Genomic DNA, 16227 nt, shown 5'->3' on the forward strand with positions numbered 1-16227 from the left:
CTCTCACGGAGGAGAAAAGGATTAGAAGTATATTGACACACCAGTCAATATTCTTTGAGAACAAAGGACCCACACCGTCCCTTTTCTCCGGATTAAGGACGGGTTGGTAACACTTTTTCTCTCAACGACGTACCTGTTACGAGCGGGTCCTCTCCACGCCACGAGGCGAACAAGATGGACGCCTCTCCCCCTCACACCAGAGGAGTCAGGGACTCGGAGGCTCGGTCATGCGGCTGCAGGTTGAAGATAGCAGGCACAGACTCACACCAGGTCTGCTCGTCCTTCCTCGGGCTGGAACACGCCCAGGAGGCTATCGACAACCCCGGCTCGTGCGGGTATTGTGCCCGTTTCACCCGCCTCCACCGACGGCTAGCACACCAAGCTAGCTTGTTGGAACAGGACTCCCTCATGTCCACTGATTCGCCGTTTGGCAATCAAGACACGGGGGCGTCCGCCGCAGAGACTGAGCCCCTCACTGTGTCGGTCTCGGGCTCACTAACAGCGGCAGCTGCGGAACCGGGATCCCACGCCGTGTCAGGCCTGGACCCGGTGGCGGCAAGAGACACGGGAAAGGAGCCCCACGCCTCACCACAAGTCTACGGTTCCCCAGCTCTAAATGTGTTCCCGCCGCCTCGAGAGATGCCTCAACACCATCCTCAAGTCCGCATAAACACACTTATTGATTTTTCTGTCATAAAACATTTTCCGCTGAAGCATCCAGGCTTCGAGCCAAGGGCGCAGCTCGAAAAAATTAAAAGAAAAACAATAAACAGTCCGTCAACTGTTCCCATTCTGAGAGCAGCTACAGCCTCTCTCAAAGGGCGGACAATTGACGGGTCTGTGAAGGCACCACCGTCACGTGCATGCGCAGTGCCGGCTGGGGTCGTGAAGGCGCCACCGTCATGCGCAGTGCCGGCTGGGGTCGTGAAGGCACCACCGTCACGTGCATGCACAGTGCCGGCTGGAGCTGTAAAGGCACCACCGTCACGCGCATGCGCAGTGCCGGCTGGGGTTGTGAAGGCACCACCGTCACGCGCATGCGCAGTGCCAGCTGGGGTCGTGAAGGCACCACCGTCACGCGCATGCACAGTGCACAGGAGCTGTAAAGGCGCGCATGCGCCATGGCGCGCGGAGAGTGATGGTTACTGTGGAATGCGTAATGCCACTGGTTGCACCCGACTTTTCTAGTACGAGGTGTGCCTATGGGTGCTGTCCTTTCACGGAAAGTGGTCACCACGGACGCATGGGGAGGTATTTACGTAACCCCAGTTCTCAGAGTAACATGAAGTGAGATGTCTCACCAGACGGCCCTCCTTGCTATGGTGAAGCGAGAAGAGGTGCTTATTTTGAATGACGCATGCGTCGTGGCGCAAGCTACTTATAGGGGGTGAATTCCCTGACGCTCACGTCAAGATCACCAGCCAATCAGGATTGGCGTAATGAGATTGATGCTTCTGTTTGCTCCGCGATGAGGCGCATCCCATAGTGAGACATCTCACTTCATGTTACTCTGAGACTGGGGTTACGTAAGTAACCTATAGTTTCCTTAAGAACTTGTGGTAAAACATATTTGTATCACTCGTCAAATATAGCAGGAATAATGAAGAGCAGCTGATTTGAAAAAAACCCCGCGAGAGACGGCGGAGTTGACGACAGTGCAGAATCGCTGCATAGTTTAAATCTCCTAACAATGTTGTCCATTTTAGACAGAGGCTTATTATATTTACAGCCCTTAATAACATCCATTTTCTGGGCTCAATATGTGTCGTGGCCGTTTTCGTGGTGGTCGCTAAATTCCCCTTGTTTATAATAATCACCGGTCCTTCAGCAGGATACTGGAGTGATTACAAGTGTGATTTTAGCAAACGAGTGCTTATGTTTTGAAATCACTTCCGTGAGTTTCGCCCCGCCCCTCGCTCCAAGGACCATTTGACCATTCAGTAAGGTAAAAAGCAAAAAGGCCTCTCAGACGCTCTTCCGTTTACGTGTTGAATAAAGAAAAACAATTGGACGGTAGATACACGGATTTTCCAGACAGCCATTGATTTTATTTTTATTTTGATATGAAATTATAATATTTTTGTATTCTCTTGTAAGATAAGATAAGATAGAACGTTATTGATCCTAATTTGGGAAATGTTTGTGTTGCAGCAGCATAAAAAGACATGGCATTACATGCAAATTAAAAGACAAGAAATAAACAAGAAAGTAGAAAATATACATGTTTTGACAAATGAACAAGATATAAAGCAAGGTATTATATTTACATAAATATGTGACAGATGGAATATGAAATATTAGACTGAATATTTGTATTGAAATAAGGATAAATCTTACCATGCGATGAGTTTTCTGGAATTGAAAGAATATATACATACAAATGTGAGATTTCAATGTACATGATTACATTATCTTAATGCACAAGCATGTGTGACACCATTTAGACACACAATGCATGCTTTACATACCATTGATGGTGAAGATGGTCTCCATGCCAGCGCGGATGTGGTCCGTCACGTGACAGTGAAGTAACCAAGTCCCCGGGTTCCCAGCAACCATCTCCACTGTCTGGAAAGTTCCGGGGAAGAGATCGAAGACGTCTGCACGGTGCACACGGTCCGTCTATACACACACACACACACACACACACACACACACACACACACACACACACACACACACACACACACACACACACACACACACACACACACACACACACACACACACACACACACACACACACACACACACACACACACACACACACACACACACACACACACACACACACACACACACACACACACACACACACACACACACACACACACACACACACACACACACACACACACACACACACACACACACACACACACACACACACACACACACACACACACACACACACACACACACACACACACACACACACACACACACACACACACACACACACACACACACACACACACACACACACACACACACACACACACACACACACACACACACACACACACACACACACACACACACACACAATACAATACAATACAATACAATAAAGGGGAACAGAAAAAAAGGAAATAGGCACTGAGTAAAGAAACTTTCTGTCTGGGCATGTCGAAATGTTAAACCCAAATACAACAACACACTATCATCCTTTCATTATTGGATTTAAACCAGAGCAGTATATATTGTGTGTCCAACATTTACAGAGACATAATGGGTCTGGTAGCGTTTTAATTTAGAGTAAATATATGATCATATGTTGTGATGTTGGTGGTTACCTTGTAGGTGAAAGTCTCAGCGTGGAAGTGCACAGTGTGCATGTCCACTTCGGTGCCCATGCCCAGCAGATACCAGTCTACTTTCTGGCCGCGGGTCATCACCAGTCCATGGAGATTACCATACACCAGGCCATTGATCCCTTCAGTAGACATAAATATAATCTCTTTTATCGTATGGAATCAGAGAGACATGCAGAGAAGTGTGATAAGAAAGTGTCAGGAATTTGAAACACTTTGGAGGCAAATTTCATAATAAATTATTTAAATTGGATCAAATATTGTATTACATTTAAATACACAGACTTGGTTGGCATAATTAGATGGTGACTTTAAGCATTAATTTTTCATATTATTAATTATAGGATTTATGTTTAAAATCTTATGTTTGTTCAGTACAGTAAGTGCACTATATCTCACCTATCTTTCATAGAATTTTCCCCATGGGCAATTTAAGTCCAAAAAGTACACATTATCAGTTCTACAATGTATGCTGCCCACATTTTCTTCAATCTCATTTTAATACTTGTTCTGCTTACATATACAACGTTTTCTCACAAGGAGTCAATAAACCCAGACGTAAATTCTTTAACGACTGTTTAAGACACTTTTACTCTCCGTGCTTCTCTTATCTCTTACCGTGCATCTTGTTGCTCTCCTGAAAGTCTTCATCTCGTGTTAAGGTATCGGGGTCAGCACCGAGGTATGTTTTGATGTTCTCGTCCAAATACCAGGACTGGTTTTCGTCATGCACCATAAAGAGCAGAGCGAACTCCTTCTCCACGTCATCCCTCTGTCTGTCGGGCCCCTCGCCTCGCTGCAGAGTCCCCGGCCTGCAGATCACCAGAGGCCCCAGAAGACCACTGTACAGATCCTGAAGATAAATAGAGGAATCTGCCCTGTCAGAAACATCTTCCACTCTTCAACATGTCCATTAAAACACACACAAACAGTGACTTATTTGCTTCCATGTGAATGTATACAGGAAGTATGTACCTTAATGAAGTCCACATTGGAGTAGTATGCATAAGATATACAGTTAGGATCGGAGACCCCTGGACCAGAGCTGTTAGGAACATCCCATGTCAGCTCCAATATATTACCTAGAGGCAAAGGAAGACATAAAACCAGACAAATCATTACTTCTGAGAAAAGGCCAGTGTTTCCACCCTTTAGTTTGAGAGCAGCAGCAAACATTGTAGTTTTCTTGTCAAATGTGACTCACCAGGTTTGACAGGAATGTGTGCACCGCTGGCCTTCACTCCATGTGCACTTATCGAGTACGGCCTGCTTGCGTTGTTCTTGAAAGTGATCACGATCTGCTCTCCTACCTCTGCTTTGATTATTGGACCTACAGGGGAAGAGAACGATAGTTACGGCTGTAACTACGGTTCTATGAGTCCCGGATGACCGCCAGAGGCGGTGCTTTAGCACTGGATATGTCCATCGCGCGCATGCGCAGCTCGAGTACCAATAACAACAAAGTCACCTGTGACCCACGTGACACCGGCTACATCAGCCGGTGTCGACAGAGGATCTGTTCCCAGAATCTTCTCGCGAGCACACAAGAATTCTGAGTGACAGGAAACTCTGGCGGTCATCCGGGACTCATAGAACCGTAGTTACAGCCGTAACTATCGTTCTATTTCGTCCCTACTGACCGCCAGAGGCGGTGCTTTAGCACTGGATGACCTATACCAACCATGTCATGAAGAATCCAAGCACTTACTCACCTAGTTGGAAGCAGCGGAGCTTGGCCACAAGACCACCCCCAGGGGGTGAGGAGTGGCGACATTGACCCGGTAGAACCTGGAGAATGTGCCCGAAGACGCCCATGACGCCGCGGCGCAGATGGTCTCCAGGGGCACCCCTCTTAGGGCAGCCCACGATGTTGAGACGCCTCTTGTAGAGTGGCATCTGGCCCCTGATGGCGGGGGGCGGCCACTGGCCCCATAGGCACATGTGATGGTATCCACCACCCAGTGGGACAGCCGCTGCTTCGAGAGAGCACGACCCTTCCTAGTGCCGCCATGGCAAACGAAGAGCTGCTCTGACTGTCGTATACAGGCCGTAGCATCAATATACGCCCTCAGGGCACGCATAGGGCACAGCAACTCAGGTGTGCCGTTCTCCTGTGGAATGTTAAAGCGTGCCAGCTGGATAGGCCGATTGGCCTATCCAGCTGGCACGCTATCCACTATCCACTATCCAGAAGGGACTGCAGAAACTCTAAAATGGTGGCCACGGAGCAATGTCCCGGATTCTCAGCCTTACTCACACACCAGTGGGAGAAGAGCCTCCATTTGCACTCATACTGTGCCCGAGTGGATGGAGCTCTGGCATTCAGGATAGTTTCCCTGACAGATGCCGTGACACCGCTCAACAGTGGGTTGGGCCCTGCAGAGGCCAAACCCAGAGCTGAAGGCGGCGAGGGTCGGGATGCCAGATTTGACTCTTGAGCTGTGACAGGAGGTCCTTCCTGTCGGGGAGACGCCACGGTGGGCTGCCGCAGAGACTGCGTAGCAGTGGGAACCAGACTCTGTCCTGCCACACCGCCCCCCACCCCGAGAGACACGCATCCACAGTGACAGTCTCCCGGCGGGATGGGATGGTGCCCATGGGCACACCCCTCAGGAGATAGGCCCTGTCCCTCCAGCGGGACATAGAGTGGAGGCACCGCTGAGACACCCTGACTCTCTTGTGCCTGTGCCGCTTGGCGTCCAAGTGATGGCTGTTCAGCCACATCTGCATGGGGCGCAGTGACAACAGGCCCAAGGGCACAATGGCTGAGGCAGCTGTCAGTCTGCCTAAGAGCTGGAGGAACTGTATGTAAGGCACCCTCTTGCCTAGTCTGAAGATGCGAAGATGGTGGGAAATGTCGTCCACACGACGAGGTGTCAAGTAGGCCCTCATGGTGACCGAATCTAGGACCATCCCCAGATAAGTGACCTGCTGGGAAGGGTCCAGGCAACTCTTCCCGGTGTTCACTGTCAGGCCCAACCGGGCAACGTGGGATGAGAGGCGCGCCGTATCCTGGGCCCCTTGGGCCCGGGACGGCGCGCAAACCAGCCAGTCGTCCAGGTATGGCAGGACCTTCATGCCCTGTGCCTGCAGGGGAGCGAGTGCTGCCGCAACAACCCTGGTGAACACCCTTGGGGAGAGGGAGAGACCAAAGGGAAGCACCCGAAACTGATAATGTCGACCCTGAAAGGCGAACCTCAAGAACCTCCGGTGATGGGATGCAATTGGCACGTGGAAGTAGGCGTCCCTCAAGTCCACGGTTGTGAACCACTCCCCCTGTGTGACAACACGAAGGGTGTCTGCTGTGGTTAGCATATGGAAGGGTAGTACCCTCAGGAATCTGTTGATTCCTCTGAGGTCCAGAACTGGACGGAATCCGCCAACTTTCTTGCTCACAAGAAAGTACGTCGAGTAGAACCCCCCGCTCTGACGCAGGGGGTCCACTGGCTCGATTGCGCCTTTGGCCAAGAGGACGGACAACTCTTGGGCTAGCGCTAAGGCCTTCGCCGGGTCCTTGACAACTGTCATTCTGACCCGGCCGAAGGCTAGGGGCCGGCGTCGGAACTGCAACTCGTAGCCCCGGGTTAGTGTGGAAACCACCCAGGGGTCGGAAATACAGGCAGCCCAGTAGCTGAGCTGCTGCTGGGAAAACCAGCCGACGACCGGCCCCGGGACTTCAGGGCCTAGCCCCCCGGCCCCTGGAGCCCCTTGGGGGGCGCCGGTAAGGCTCTGAAGCGCGAGGCCGCCTGGAAGCCAGGCGACCTGGGGCACGAAAGTCATTGGCCGGTTGAGTGGGCCGCTGGGAACTCTGCCGACCACCCCAGTAAGCCGGTGGCTGAGCGCGGCTGCTAGAGCGGCCCCTGGGCCTGCCGGGAGCGGCCGCGGGACTGCGAAGACCCGAGAGCTGCTGCCTGGTCTGCCTCGCTTGGGCAGCGCGCTCCAGTGTCTCCAGGGCAGCTGACCCAAACAGCTCCCCTGGCTCGACTGGCACGCTACGTAGGACCCTCCTACATGTCTCCGTCAGTGGTGACTGGGCCAGACAAACCTGGCGACGAGTCTGTACCAGAAAAGACATAACTCGTCCCAATTCCCTAGTCATTAGGGCAAAGGCCTGCAGTGATGCATCGCTGAGGCCCAGCAAAGAAGGCTCGGCCGGAGCCTGCTGCAGCGAGGCGGAGACGGCCAGCATTAGATGGGAGAGGGAGTTCCCGATACGACCCATGCGTGCCGCTGCGTCGTAGGCCCTACAGAGCAGCCCATCCGTGACCCTGCACTGAGGCTGAGGGCACCTGACCTCAGGCCTTAAAGCCTCGTCAGGAGCCAGAATCAGGGAGGCGATGGCAGGCTCAATGGGTGGCATGCCACCCAGCCCCGCCCTCGCCGGGTCCTGCATGGCAGCCAAGGTCCGGGCATCGGAACCAGTGCGGCTAAAGGCCCTGGTGTCCCTCCAGCATGCCTGGAGCTCCCTCAGGTACTCCCGTGAGGGGGACACGGGCTGGGTTACGCCTGAAGAAGGCACTAGCCGGAGCCAAGTTGGCCTGCGGAACCGGAATCTGCAGGTGCGCCAAGGCTGTACGAATGATGGCCGCCATGGAGCCGTCCTCCCCGTCCTGCAGAGACCCCTGAGCAGAGGAGAGGGAAAACTCCTCGAGCGGGACCTCGTCCTCCGTCTCTTCATTGAAGAGGTTAGCCGAAGCCGCTAGCGACAAGGCATCCTCGTACAGAGGTGCGGCAACCGAAGGAGGGGCGGCAACCGAAGGAGGGGCAGCAACCGAAGGAGGGGCAGGCGGCCCGCTAGCAGCCCCTATACCGGGCCCCGGCTGAAGGGCCACGAGGAGCGACTTCATCGTGTCCATGTCGGTAGCTAGCTGATCCACTCTAGAGGACAGCCTGTTCCTAGTCCTCTTATTGGGGGGTGCACCCATGGCCATCGCTCCCTCAAGTCGCCAGGGACGGTCGAACTGATCTGGGGGAGGATGTGACCAAGAGTGGTGTCCGTTGGCTGCCGCCAGACGTTCCACCTCAGTGATTCTAGCCACTCTGAGTGCCCGGGGCATGCAGCTACAGTTCATGCAGGCCCCTACTGTGAGAGCTTCCCTTAGATGCTCGAGGCCGAGGCAAGAGGGGCAACGGTCGTGGCCGTCCTCGGGCTCGAGAGAAGCCATACAAGCGCTACATGAATGAGCCATTCTGTAGGTAGCCAGATGCAGAGAAGCCGGGAGCGGGTGCGGGAACACAGCCTTCACCAGCTACCTGCCCTTCACTGGCTGAGCCGAGGCGAGTGCCAGATGCAGCGTAACCGGGTGCGGGAACGCAGCCTTCACCAGCTACCTGCTTAAACCAAAACACAAGGCAGTTAGCGTCTACCAGGAGCGGGGGCGAGAACACTGCCTTCACTGGTTAATTTACAGACGAATGCCTGATGCAGCGTAACCGGGAGCGGGTGCGGGAACACAGCCTTCACCAGCTACCTGCTTAACAGAAAACACCAGGCAGTTTAGCGTCTACCAGGAGCGGGGGCGAGAACACTGCCTTCACTGGTTAATTTACAGACGAATGCCAGACGCAGCGTAACCGGGAGCGGGTGCGGGAGCACAGCCTTCACCAGCTACCTGCTTAACGCAAAAAACCAGGCCGTTTAGCGCCTACCAGGAGCGGGGGCGCAAACACTGCCTTTACTGGTTAAACTGAAGACGAACGCCAGATGCAGCGTAACCGGGAGCGGGTGTGGGAACACAGACTTCACCAGCTACTTGTTTAACAGGATAAACACGGCAACTTTAGCGTTAAATCAAAGGCGAATGCCAGCTGTAGCTAAAGAAAAAAGAACGGCACGGGAAACTCCGGTGCTCAACCCGGCGTCCGCCGAGTGGCTGCAGCCGCTACTGCTAACTAGCCAGTACAGCTCAATGCCAATGAAGTTTAGCTCAATGCTAATGAAGTTTAGCTCAATGCTAATGAAGTTTAGCTCAATGCTAATGAGGTTTAGCTCAATGCTAATGACGTTTGGCTCAGCGCCGCGGCCAAAACAGTACAAAAGCACAGCAATACTCCTGGGAGAGGGAGCGAAAACACCTCCGTCACCAAAAGTCTCAGCAAACAGACAGAAATCAGGACAACTAGGCTGGGAGAGGGAGTAGAAACACTGCCGTCGCCAACCAAGCCGACACCAACCTGTCCGAACGAAGTCTCTGCGCAGCCAGCCGCAGCTCCTGGAGGACGGGTAATCCCGCGGCCCTGACTGGATGAGTCGCGAAGCTACACGCAGCCAGCTGTTTGCAGAGAATCCTTAACAAATGTTCCGAACGAACGAACGCTGTAGGCTACAAAAAATGTAGCCAAGGTACTCTCGCGCAGCGAGAAGATGAAAAGGAACAGATCCTCTGTCGACACCGGTGTCATGTGGGTCACAGGTGACTTTGTTGTTATTGGTACTCGAGCTGCGCATGCGCGCGATGGACATATCCAGTGCTAAAGCACCGCCTCTGGCGGTCAGTAGGGACGAAATAGAACATCTGTGTCTCCTACGGTCGTTTCTTTGGTTGAAAAAAAAGGCATGAAGAACAGCTAAGCTTACCCATAATTCCCAAGTGTTGTTGTTCTGGCTGTCGTTTCTTCTTAACAGTGAAGCTTTCATCGGTGTATTCTCTGTACACCACCTTATTATAGCGTGAGCCAATTTTGTTTCCCCCCCTCTCAACAAACATATTGCCTGGACTGGGAGACATGTAACAATTTGCTTCCATTAATAAACAGTAATAAGTCACACCACTAATCACAGGCTCCAGCATCCACTCTGAAATACATCATCCTACAATTATCTTACGACATACCTGTCTTCTAATGTGCCGTGGTGTATCTCCATCTCCCAGTCTCTGTTGGGTGAGAAGTCCCACACTATTTCATCAGCACTTATAAAATACTGCACAATCTTGGTCGGCCCTCCTCCTTTGTATGTGAGCTCTAGTTTGTGTCGGGGACAGAGGTCCACTCTGTACTGCTGCCTCATGCCGGCTGAGAAGTGGTCCGTCACTCTGCAGCTCACCTCGTGCACACCTGAGAAGGAATAAAGGGGATCAGAGATGGCAAAAGTACACATATCCTTTACTCAAGTAGAAGTATAGATAATCGTGTTTATCGAAATGTACTTAAGTAAAAAGTACCCATAACTATCAGCTGTTTTAAAGAGTAACTGACCTCGCCGTCATTGTTAGCTGATGAATATTTCGATGCTGAACAACGGCAAAATGGCAGCGTTTTCATTGGTCCCTCTTCTTTAGAGAAGACCAGGAAATGATGGATACACGGATCGTGTTAAAATCAATAGGCAAAATAATACAAATAATAATGATCACACCACCAAACACAGATTAAAAACTAAAGTAACCAGCCTGTTTTGATACTGATACCAGAAAAATATACAAGAGCCTGTGACAGCCTCCCAACAACTGTTGTGCAATGAAATATTGGGCTACTAGTAATCTCGAACCGTCAGTTTAAAAAAGAAGGTGCGATACCGTTCCGATAAATATCAATAATTTCGAACATCGCGGGGAAATTCCGTCGATTCATTTTTCAAGTTTTGGGGGAAGCCAGAAGTGACGTCAATGCGGGAACGCTTCACTGTGCGGCGAGAGAGCCAAACACGGACAAAGTGTGTTGACATGCGTAGAAATGGTGAATTACTGAGTTTAGGCACGTTAATAACGTTTTAATGAAGTTGACTACAGTATATTCATATTTTTCAGTGCTTTCATTTCAATTCGGCGAACATAAACATAGATGATCGTGGTGAAGATGATGATTACATTAGGATTACAAATCGGTAGTGAGAGCTGCTGAATTTCCTCCCGTAGGATGTGATATAAAAACAAATCGATTATTTTTGTAGTGGTAAACTCAAGTGGATTAAACTACATTTACTAGTGCTTTCATGTCAATTCGGCGAACATATGATACATTAAATCAGGGATGGGCGACTTTGATGGTGGTGGGGGCCACATAATTGATGTACTGGCCACCAGGGGGCCGCATATTCACTTGTAACACACACACAAAAATTCCATGTGTTGTATGTAATTATTAACAAATATACTAAGTCTGACATCTTCATTGACATTTTACAATCAAAGGGAACATCCCCAATAATGGGAACATCCTCTAATAAGCTCACTAAACAAATATCAGTTCACAGAAATGTTATTTCATTTTTACAAGTGGCATGTTTGTATTGAACAGGTTATTAAGCAGTGGAATAAAGCTATTTTAAACTATTGGAAAGCACGGAAAATGTGTGTGTATTGAGATTAACCATTAGATGACATACACATGAAGTCATGAACACTAACCAAGACATTAGTTGTCTAACTTGAACCTAAAACACTTGTAGCCAGTCTCTGCATTCCCCTTATTCCACAATAAGGGGAATGTCAACACAGACACCTGTCAGCCCGCACTCTGCTGTTCCTCAGCGCCACTCCCCCTCCCTCCCGCTGAAATTATGAATGAAAAGCGTAGTAATCATAGATAACACGGCAGGGTCCATGACAGTTTGTTTTCATCTGATTTCAAATAAACAAAGTCTTTTTAAGAATATTAAACTTTTTTCGCCAAATTCAGATGATAAAAACTACTTTTAAGATTGTAAAGGCATAATTACAAGAGGCAACTTAACGTCACAGCAGGCATAACAACAGCCGGTGTTTCTTGTGAGGGTTTCCCCGGGAAACAAACACAATACACACAAATGCGTCACAGATTGTTTTGCGGTATTTGAAATCATGTACGCAGCTCGCGATGTAACTAGGAGTCTAGTGGACGGTAGCAGTACTACAAGTAAAAGAAATGAAAAAAATATAAAACATTTTTTTTATTAATTACGTTGTTTATAAATTAATCTGAGGGCCGCAAAAAGAGGAGGTGGGGGCCGCATGCGGCCCGCGGGCCGCCATTTGCCCATCCCTGCATTAAATGATCGTGAGGATGATGATTACAAATCGTTTGTTTGAGCCGGTCTGCATTTCCTGATGAGAACAAAAACCGATGCTTTTTGTAGTTGAACACCAACATGGATTAAATGTGTGTGTTTTTTTTTTACCACAATGTTGGGGAAATTAATGGATAAAATGCACGGATTATGATTATTATTATTATTATTATTATTCCCACTCCGATCGAGACACTAGGTCCACCGTTTCCCCGCAGCGAGGCTCCCCCCGTTGACAGTTTACGTGGGCTGGGCTGGGTGCAGTGGTGGACTGGCCATCGGGACGAATCCCGATGGGCCGGTAACGAAGTGGGCCGGTCGGATAAGTCACTAGCACATCCCCCACTCCCCTCGTTGACAATGTACTAGCGGTACCGAAGTGGGCCGGTCGAGAGTCTCGGGCTGATGTTTAGTCCCATTCCATCACTGGCTACATGACCGTATTATCGCCCATATTGACGCACCTAATTCCTAAACTTCTAACAGATAAAACATAAACCGATCCTTCAGCCTCATATGAGTTCTCAGACACGTTCAAAATTAAACTGTCATCGCTGTCATCGCTTGCTGCTGTGTGCGCCATCGTGCGTTTGCATGCAGATGCTGGGATCCTGAACCGTGCAGCTGGAGCGCTGTGCCCGCAATGACGTCACACATACTTTGGCGGGATTAGAAGAATCCCCGAGAAGATCCAGAAAATGGTCAACATTGAAGGGCAGATTAATGGTTATCAAAGTACAAATATCCAAAATCGGTTCAGTAACGGTTTTCAAGGGGACAATATTTACTCAAATTGATGGGTTTGGATGATGGGGGAAACTCGTGTCACAGGGTCTTTAAGTACAGTAACGAAGTTTTTGTACTCCACTACTTCCCACCTCTGAAGAGGATATGGTTTGGACCATGGTTTGGACACATGAGGATGGATTTGTTTGTGGCTTGACTGTATGGATTTTCAGCTGAAACACTCCATTATGCCCTTAACATTTATACTGTAGCTCTCTCTATACACTTGAGTGTTACACTTCCATTCCATTTCTTGTTTTGCTATATTTAGCAGTTTTGGGTAAGCATGTGTGCAAGACTGCATATTTTCACACTGATTTTGCACAATATTAAATTATTCTGTGCTATTTGGGCTATCTTAAAGTCACCAACCATTTCAAAATGGGTTTCATTCATCGTTGATGTTTAAGCTTAAGTGTGCAGAATTATGTTTGTTTGAAAAAAAATATTTCTGAGTCTGGTTTATTTAGCCTATGTTCATTTGTTGACTTAACCCTTTAAAGAAAAAACACATCAGACAGATATTATTATTCTTATCAGAATATATTAGATATGCCTAAAAAACATGACGAGGATTTTAAAAGGTGACTTCAACATTCAATATGGCCCATCATTTTAACCTTATTGATCTTTGGACTCCATTCTCAACTTTCTATTGTATACATTAGCATACAATATCTTAACGTCAAATGCACAATTTGTTTATTTGTATTGGAGGTGGTAACAGTACAAGTCATATTATTATTATTATTATTATTATTATTATTATTATCATATATTAAACTTTATTTACCTATTCTGGTGAAAGACATTTTGAGAAACTATTTTTTTCTCACAATTATATATTTATTACTACTTAAAGTAGTCTTGCAAAGTACTGTGGAATTGTCCTTGAACTTGGCCAGGGCTGGAGCACTGAAATTCCTCCTTGTATTCTAGATATTAATGTTTCCTGCTGTGAAGTGTTGGGAGTGGTGTACACATCAGAAGAAAACATTCACAGAGGGTCCTCTAAGGATGTTTGTAAAAAACAAATCTGTCTTTCAAACAAAACCTAAAATATGGATGAACTCTTAGAATCTATTTGAGGAAAGGAATAGTGTTTTTAAGTGGCAGAACAGTGTGTGTTTTTGACCATGTGTGTGATATGACTAACCAGGAGTGTTCGGCTGCATGATGGCAGTAGCAGTTGTGTGAGGGAACAGGTTGAGAGTGTCTCGTGTCGTGCTCTGCTTCTTGAAGGTGTTCCCCTCGAAATAAACACCGTGGATGTCCGCTTCTGTACCTAGCCCAAACGTGTACCACACAACTTTGTCCCCGGCGCACATCTGCAGTCCCTGAAGGTTCCCATACATGCGTCCGTTGACAGCTAACATGGAAAGGACGATTAGAACAAAAAATGAATCTACAATCAATTAATTAAATTAAAGACAAAATGTGGTTCTGCTACTCGTTCTTTACCATGCATCAAATTGCTCTCCTTAAAGTCTTCGTCTTCAACATTTGTCTCGTTGCTGCCAAACTTCTCGATGTTCTCGTCGATGTACCAGCTCAATTGTTCATCCATGACAGAAAACAGAAGGAAAAACTCCTTATCCACACCCTTCTGTAAAAAGAAATGCACACAGCTAGAGTAATGATGAGTCGGGATGCACTTAATTGCAGTCAACGGCATGAAAACTTATATTTTGTTCTCATCTTATAGGCAATGGCCCAATTTCCCAACAAAGATCCTTCAATCACCTAATCACAACAGAGCTGTGGCTTTTCCTTTATTTATTTCAATTCTTGTTGTAACAGCTACATACATGTATATCATTTTAATTTCAAATGTAAACGTTATCCTTCATTTTATTAATCTTGTGTGAATCTGTACTGTACTTTCGCTTTCACTCTGTTGCTGTTAAAACTCCTGAATTTCCCCACAGGGATTAATAAAGGTCCATCTTATCTTATCTTATCTTTAATTGCTTAATTGATTGAAAGAAATGCTTTAATGACTGTCATTTGATGAATTTTAACAAGGGTAAAACTATCAAAATTCTGGTTATAGCTTCTTTAATTCAAGAATTTCGAGCATGTTTCTGTGAGAGAAAGTGTGAGTGGATAGAAATGAATGCAGCACCTGGGTCCCGTTCTCCCCCAGCGTTCCCTTCTTGCACACGAGCAGAGGTCCCACCAATCCAGAGCTGGTGTCCCTGATGGGATCGGTGGCAGAGTAGTACAGGTAGGGGATGCACGCGGAATCAGATGGAGAAGGACCCTCTATCACCTGCCAGGTGTAGGTGAAGTTTTGCCCTGGAGCCACGTGAGAGCCTGGCTTATCAACACCTAAAGCATTTCACACAGAGAACTAACGGTTTGAAATTTCTTAAGTCAAAATCTGTTTTTTCCTTTTGCATGAAAATCCTTCACTTCACTTGGCATGACTTTTATTTTTTAAGTCTTATTTTTGAAGGTGCAGATATTTGCATCCCTTTATGTCTTAACCTTTAAACAGTTGTTCAGGCAGGGATGTATTCTCCAGTCTGGAAGCATTATTCATGCAACAAATGCCTCAGTCAATCTGAACTGTTAATCATCGGATATTGCTTAAAAAATCTTCTTCCCGGAAAGGGTAACCCTTGCATTGAGACTGCAACAGGGAATCTTTTTGTTGTTACACCAATACGACCATCATTTGTCTAGAAGGGATTCTTTTTTTTTTTGAAGGTCAGTGAGGCCTGCCTCTATTATCCACAAATATGTATGTTCGATTTGTGATCTCACTGTTAACTACAGAAGGCTTACAGAGAATATTGTATTGTCTATTGTCTATACATGTGAAAAGCTGAATAAAAAAATAATCTTCTTTTTGCTACTCAAGTAAATTAAACAATGTAAAGATGTTATAGCAGGTAAGGTGCAGCCAGTATCTGTGTGCAACGCTTTCTCACCGTCCTCATAGCTTGTTCCCTGGAAGTGTTTATCGTAGTGCAGGCCATGAGGCTGGATGCTGAAGTTCCTATCAGCTTTATTCATGAAGGTTACTCTGAGAGTGTCTCCTTCCTCTGCCCTTAGGACTGGACCTGGACAAATACAGAAGAACATTTTCATTAGGCAAGAGTTGTTGTGAGGTGTAAAGCAAGACACAAGTGTACC

General features: G+C 47.8%; 1 protein-coding gene across 1 annotated transcript in view; it reads right to left on the reverse strand.

Annotated features, from left to right (window-relative positions):
- LOC117458707 (ferroxidase HEPHL1-like) overlaps positions 1 to 16227 on the reverse strand; it is a 31252-nt gene that overhangs the window by 4491 nt on the left and 10534 nt on the right. Inside the window, exons 8-19 of the mRNA XM_034099331.2 lie at positions 16023 to 16154; positions 15212 to 15417; positions 14548 to 14692; positions 14243 to 14455; positions 10148 to 10370; positions 9892 to 10031; positions 4519 to 4644; positions 4290 to 4396; positions 3933 to 4167; positions 3297 to 3436; positions 2469 to 2622; positions 2338 to 2352 (exon numbers count right to left, since the gene is read on the reverse strand). Of these exons, the coding sequence (XP_033955222.1) occupies positions 2338 to 2352; positions 2469 to 2622; positions 3297 to 3436; positions 3933 to 4167; positions 4290 to 4396; positions 4519 to 4644; positions 9892 to 10031; positions 10148 to 10370; positions 14243 to 14455; positions 14548 to 14692; positions 15212 to 15417; positions 16023 to 16154 (1836 nt within the window). The remainder of the gene's footprint in view (positions 1 to 2337; positions 2353 to 2468; positions 2623 to 3296; positions 3437 to 3932; positions 4168 to 4289; positions 4397 to 4518; positions 4645 to 9891; positions 10032 to 10147; positions 10371 to 14242; positions 14456 to 14547; positions 14693 to 15211; positions 15418 to 16022; positions 16155 to 16227) is intronic.

The sequence above is a fragment of the Pseudochaenichthys georgianus genome, chromosome 14 (genome assembly GCF_902827115.2).
Source record: "Pseudochaenichthys georgianus chromosome 14, fPseGeo1.2, whole genome shotgun sequence".
Taxonomy (NCBI): Eukaryota; Metazoa; Chordata; class Actinopteri; order Perciformes; family Channichthyidae; genus Pseudochaenichthys; species Pseudochaenichthys georgianus.